Source organism: Otolemur garnettii, unplaced genomic scaffold (genome assembly GCF_000181295.1).
Source record: "Otolemur garnettii isolate 467f Iridium unplaced genomic scaffold, OtoGar3 scaffold00089, whole genome shotgun sequence".
In the NCBI taxonomy this organism is placed as follows: Eukaryota; Metazoa; Chordata; class Mammalia; order Primates; family Galagidae; genus Otolemur; species Otolemur garnettii.
The window spans coordinates 4,988,098-4,994,821 of NW_003852484.1; the positions used below are offsets into that span (position 1 = coordinate 4,988,098).

The window sequence follows — 6,724 nt, forward strand, 5'->3', positions numbered from 1 at the left end:
GGAGAGTAGCTGGGATGGAGGACAAGGAAGTCTTAGAGCAGGCGGCTGGAAAGTAATGCCTTAGTGTGTTTTTAGAGAGATAAAGGCATTAGGGAAAAAAAAACAACTCTTAGATAATTTATAGGAACACTAAATGTATTTTAAGAAATTAAGAGGAGCGATAGTAACCACCTCAGTTTATCCTCAGCTCATTCCTGGGAGGAACCTGCAGGGAGCTGTCAGTCCCAGCCTTTGTCTTCGGGCAGCTGTGTGTAAACATCTTACCCAGAGCTTGATAAACAGCTGGGTTGTTTTGTCACTGCTCTCTAGGACAGTGAGTACTTTTCTTTTTCTCTGTTCCTTCCTAGCACTAACTGCCAAAGCTCCTTTCCCAGATTGCTTCAAATTCTCCACTTCTCAATTATGAGAGGCTTCCTTTTAACTAGCCAGTCTCTACTTCGGGTGAAGAGGAGCCAGGGCTCTGCAAACATATGTAGGAACATTCTGTATGAAAGCCAAGAGCAAATGTGTGCACAGTTAAGAAATAAGCTTTCTGGACTTTCTCCCTGTGTGCCAGTTAAGCAATGCGAATTTGAGTGACCTGTTGACCAGGAGGCACAGTGAAAACGTGAGAACAAAAACCACCCAGAGAGTGGTTGGAATGAGAAACAGAAGTATTTTGACTTCATATTCTCTCTGAGCCTGGGTTTTCTGAAGTCATCACGCCTGTAGCAGAAGGAAAATGGCCGCGTTGAAGGTAAGAAACCCCATCTGGCAAGTTCACTGTGGCTTTTTCACCCAGAATTTCTGGAAGCTTCTGAGAACTCCTGGCTATCAGAGTTGGAAAAATCTTGGAGAGACTCTGTTCCAAAGCCCTGTGTTTAGAAGCTTCATGGTGGTGTCTGTGGGCATGGCTGGGGCTGAGGCACAAGGGAGAGGAAAGAGATGAAGCTTTTATTGGTTGGCTCTTGCCTTTGTTCATTTCAAATATTGTCTTGGGAATTTGGAGACATCCAAAGGGCTCCCCTTCACCATGAACACACACACACTTCTTACTATGTCCCTTACTTTCTTGATATATTCCTGTTGCTGCAAATTCCTGCACTGCTTCCAGCAGACCAATTAATCTACTCACTTATCTCATGGCTTAGAATCAGCTCTTAGCTAGTAGAAGCCCTAACACCTCCTCTAGGAAATAATTCCTTCTTTTTATTTAATGTCAATTGAAAAATATGTATGGGTTGTGTGCTATTGGGTGCAATCCTCAAAATAAATCTGGGACATAGACATTCTTGTTTCTTTTTAACCAGTTAGGGAAATAAAGCTCAGAGACACTAAGTAACTTGCTCAAGGCCACTACTGATCGCTAATCGGGACTGGATTAAAACCTGGGTTTGTCTGAATCCAAAACCCAGGCTCAAAAAGGAATTTTAGTGGCTCCTACTAGAGTGGTGTTGAAAGGTCAGGGGGAAAGATACAAACCCAGTGTCTAACACTGTGCCTAGTGCCCAGCCCAGGCTTACATTAGTGCCCAACACATCCATATGGACCTCAAGAGAACCGACCAGAATCTTGGCTCCGGCCAAGTGGGCCGGAGCCTCCCCGAGGCTTCTATCCAAAATGCAGGGAATGCCTTATTGATGAATTTGAAGAACCAAACATTTCCCTATTTGATAAGAATCCTGAAAATACTCAATGCCCCAGAGTAATAGAGTTGGTTTCTTTATCTTTAATGCTTGAGAGTATACTCTAATGCTTTCATTCTGCAAATATTATATGAGAATGCATGATGTCATGGATTAACATAGGAGAGGAACTGAATCTGGGCTGGTAAGTCAAAAGCAGACTTCCTGAAGGAAGCTGTTGCTAAGCTGAATCGAAAGAGAGGAGTAAAAATTGGTTAAGTGAAGAAGGACAGGGTCCAGAGCAATGGTGCATGCAGGGGCACAGCGTGTGCCACAGTCCAAGAGTGTTCCAGCCACATTTAGGTTGCTAGAAGGACAGCCAAATGGAGTTACTGAGAGGGTGGTTGGATGTTTGGATCTGGATATCAAGGGAGTGGGCAGGCCTAGGAGAATAGAAGGGGGTGGGAGTCATTGTGCCAATAGTAGTAGCTGAAGTCTGAGAAGACAGAGAGTACATAGAAACTTTGTTTTCTCGTGAAAATCATAGGAGGTGGTTCAGCAGGGGTCAGAAACATCCTTACCATTTATAAATAAATTATATCTCCAGTCTTATCCCGCTGTAATGTTTAAGCAACTTACTATGCACAGCACCAGCACACCAATGTAAATTGCATGCAGGTCTTTGTTCTAAATTTCAAAGGCATTCTTCCCAGCCTGCTGTCTAATCTCCACAAGGAAAGGTTAGCTCCAGAGGGCAGGAATTCAAACACAGAAAGCCAGATTGTATCATACTCATTCTAATCAATAAACATTACATAATTAAAAAAAAAAGTTTTTCATCTTTTATTTCTTAATTTTAATAGATATGTCAACACAAATCCTCGAATGAAATCACATTTACACAAAAGCACTGCTAGGGGAAGAAAACTCAAAAAATAAAATAAAATTTAAAATGGAATATACACATACACTATGTTTTTAGTAAATGGCCTCACTTCTCCAAGCCTCGGTTTCCTCATTTTTAAGGTAAAGAGCTTATTTAACATGCAGACTCTGGAACCCATCTCCAAACCTTGATTTGATGGCTCTGGATCTATGTTTAACAAGCTTCCAGAGAGATTCTAATGATAGTCCGAGATGCAACCCATTCATCTACATAATTAATATCCTGTTGCTGCTATAATAAATTGCCATGGATTTGTTGACTTAAAACAAAACAAAACAAAATTATTCTTTGACAGTCCTGGAGGTCCAAAGTCTGCACTAGTCAGATGTTAGCATGCTCGTTCATTCCTTTTAGAAACTCCAGGGGAGATCTGTTTCCCTGCCTTTTCCAGCTTTTCAAGGCTGCCTGCATCCCTGGGCTCAGGACCCCTCTCTCCATCTTCAAAGTACACCATCTGAATCTCTGCTTCTGTCATCACACAACCTTTTCCTCTTTTGTAGTCGAATTTCTACCTCTCTCTTTAAAGGACACAATAAGGGTGCATCCAGGTAATCAGGATTATTTCCTCATCTCAGCATCCTTAACTTAATCACATCTTCAAAAGTCTCTTTTACTATATAAGGTGATACTCACAGGTTCCAGGGCTTAAGACATAGATATCTTTCAAGGCCAATATTCAGCCTACTGCAATAACCTGCACATTACTCTACCCATCTATAGATAGTCCGTGTTGCCATCAAGGTTAACTAGAAATCCTGGACTCTTTTTTACGGGATTAAGGGGAAAAAAAGGTAGCAGTCGTTTCCATCTCTAGCCTGACTTTCCTCTCTTTCCTTCATGCCCAGTAAAAGGAAGTGAGGTGCACCATCTGCTCATCCCATCAGGTGTTACTTAGAATCAGAGTCAGGAGAAAGCACCGCATAAAACTACTCTGACAAGTAAATCATATCCTGGGGACCAGGTGAGAATTAAAAAGCTGCATACTCTTAAGCTGCCAAAGAACTGATGGTACTAAAGTCACGTGGAGTTGAGTAATTTATTCTTTCATTTAGAAAGTACACTTGTAATTCCCTTGGAAAGAGATGAAGTCATATTTTTAATTATTCAGAAATCTGAACCAAAGGAAATATACAAACATACTTGTTTAACGTTAGATTTTTTAATTTTATTTTTGTAGAAGATGGATATTTATAGTCACCGAACCAGCTGGAATCAAAAGCTTGGACTTTCACAGCTGATAAAATCAGAGTTCAGAATCTGTCCTTGAACTGAAAGCCTGGAGAAGGCAGCTACTGAATACAGCTTCCTCAATTCAGATGCCTTTAGCAGTGAGGAACATGACATTGTAAAGCTCTAATAAACCCATCTGTGATTTTTCTCTCAGAGGATTAGAAAAGCTAACTGATTTGATAATGACTCAGCAGTTTGCACCACCACCACCCCCACTCCCTTTAGCCAATGTGCTGCAGCTAAGATTGAGAAATGGATTCAGAACTCACACCTCTGGGCGCTTGGGTGGCTCCTTTCCAAACCACCAGCTGTACTTCCTACTTTCTGTTTTTCTATTTTTTAAAGCATAGTTTGAATCAACTGCTTCAGCCTCACATACACTAAATCTCTTTTTCCTTATTCCAAATCCACATATAACCCTGGACTCTGTTCAGAGGCCAGCAGTGACAAAGAATATAGAAGGTTAAAGGGTAAATCTGTTCCTGCCTGCCAGGAATGTCAGCTGCACTCCAACCTTCCTTCCTCTCTTGCAGAAACAACGCTGCAAAGAATGGAGTGAAGGCACTGTTGGCTTCAGCCACTGGTTGGTCTAAAATTTCATTTCGCAGAATTGAAGATATTTGGGTTTTTTTACCAATTCTCAGCAGCTCAAATTCAATCTTCTGGATGATGAACAGGAGATTCATTTCGAGAGAAGAAAATTGTACAGTGGAGAATCAGAATGCTGGATGAGCTCTGCTGTTTCCTCAAAGATAGCGTTCCAAACTGCATGCTGCTGCAAACAAATCTGCAGAGAAGTTGATATTTTTTATGATGATAAATTTTTAAATATACACAAATTGTGTCTAAAGGCAAAAAAAAAAAAAATCACTTCCATTGCTTTCTAGGTCATAACATTTCACATTTGATATTTCTTCCAAATATGGAGAGATGTTGGCCTGATCATTGCTCACACATCCAGGCATGTTACATCTTCATGCCTCCAGGAACTCTGGAGGGCCTCCCCTCCACCCACATCCATCCTTCTTATATCTTTTAAGGAGATGTGCTCAGATGGTGGCATTTCACTCACTGAGCAAGACTTGCTCTCATTATGCTGGGCTAAAATCAATTGGTATTTAAGTTAGAGCAAAGGGGGTGCCACCCCCCCCACTTACGCATCATGTTAGAACTTTATTTAAGTGAAAAACTAAAAAATTCAGCAGATTATCTATTGAGTGCCTTCTATGGGCCAAGATTGCCATAGTCTCAGCCATCATGGAGTCTGTAAGCTAGCAAGGAAGCCAGACAGTGAACAAAAATTCATTGGTGTGTTAAGTATACAAGGAGATATTCTAGTGGTTCCCTGTGATTCCCTTGTTGAAGAGCCCATTAACTTTTTTCCTCTGGATATAAAGTTAAGAGATGGCAAAGTAGGCTCCACTGTGCTGTTGAGAAAAGATTCTGGGCTGGCACTTCTGGAAGTCACCCATATCTTCAAGTTTCATTTTCATATATTCACATACATATAAATCAACCAATCAATCAATAAACACACATATGCTCCATAGAGGAGCCAGGCAATTTAGGCTTTGCCTATAGCAGGGACAGTTTGGAGAACTTTCTTTCAAGGGTTTTGCTGTCAGGATGAATCCATATACCCCTTCCCAGTTGCTTTCCCCAACTCCTCAGAGTAGGCAAGGGAAATGGAGCCTCAAGCTCAGGGAGGTTGCAAACTAGGCCCCCCAGAAAGATAATCTGGAGTTGAGGTAATGCCTGAGCTCCCTGTCAGGAATCTCAGATGGAACCAGAATTAAAGAACCTGTTCTTGGGAAGGAATGATTGAAAACAAGCCCACAAATCAGTCACGCACTGCTAAGGATGAGAAGTCTATGCAATGTCCAGTTCTCTTCTGATTAATTGGAAGTCTTTAAAATTCACATAAAGTATATTGTCTTTCCTAAATGGTTCACATGTCAAGATACAGCAAAGATATTATGTATGGAACATTATCCACAAACTTATGTCCATACAAACATTTTTACTTTTGTAGAATGTCAGTATTACAAAATGCTCTTTAAATCCAATTAATGGTGACATTTGTGTCTTTGTTATATGCAGTACATTTCTGGACTTGGAAATGAATGTGCTTCAGAGGACCCTCGCTGCCCTGGTTCCCTGCCAGAAGGACAGGTAGGAGTGAGTACAGTGATTGAGAGCTCTGAATCCTATGCCTACATGACTAGCTTTCAGCTCACAGTGCCTGCACCCACCTAGGTTCTTTTAATCTAGCCTGGGATCTGTTTAGGAGTTTCACAGTCATTAGGACAACAGGGATAGAGAAAAGTGACAATAGAAAAGTTAAAATTGGGTTGGTGATTACCTATGGCAAAGTATCAAACCCAAATTAGACTAACTGTAGGACATCCAGGAGGATCCCCAAAGTCCAAGGGGTAAGGGGACTTCCTTATAATTTCCTTAAACAGCATAAGACAATGTAGCATATGACAATGATAATAAAACCATAAGGTACTTTATTTTTTTATTTTTGAGACAGAGTCTCACTCTATCACACTCGGTAGAGTGCCATGGCATCAACATAGCTTACAGTAACCTCAAATTCTTGGGTTCAAGGGACCCTCTGTCTCAGCCTCCTGAGTAGATGGGACTACAGGTGCCTGCCACGATGCAGAGCTAGCTTTTCTATTTTTAGTAGAGACGGGATCTCACTCTTGCTCAGGCTGGTCTCGAACTCCTGAGCTCAAGCAATCCTCCCAGAGTGCTGGGATTACAGGTGTGAGTCACCACTCCTGGTCCATAATAAGGTACTTTAAAAATATATGCACAAAGATGTTCACACTAGTGTTGGTTGCAACAGCAAAAATATGGTAAGCAGAAATTTTCTCAAGAATTTTTGAAGCATGTTTCATGGCATAAAAAAATGCTCATGATATAGTGTTTCCTT

The 6,724-nt window shown here is 41.1% G+C and overlaps 1 protein-coding gene across 1 annotated transcript in view; it reads left to right on the forward strand.

Moving 5' to 3' along the window:
• Positions 1-564: 564 nt before the first annotated feature.
• The window catches only part of HGD (homogentisate 1,2-dioxygenase), a 45,207-nt gene continuing 39,047 nt past the window's right edge, over positions 565-6,724 (forward strand). The window contains exons 1-2 of the mRNA XM_003795088.3: positions 565-736; positions 5,881-5,952. Coding sequence (XP_003795136.1) covers positions 722-736; positions 5,881-5,952 — 87 coding nt within the window. The 5' untranslated portion in view covers positions 565-721. The remainder of the gene's footprint in view (positions 737-5,880; positions 5,953-6,724) is intronic.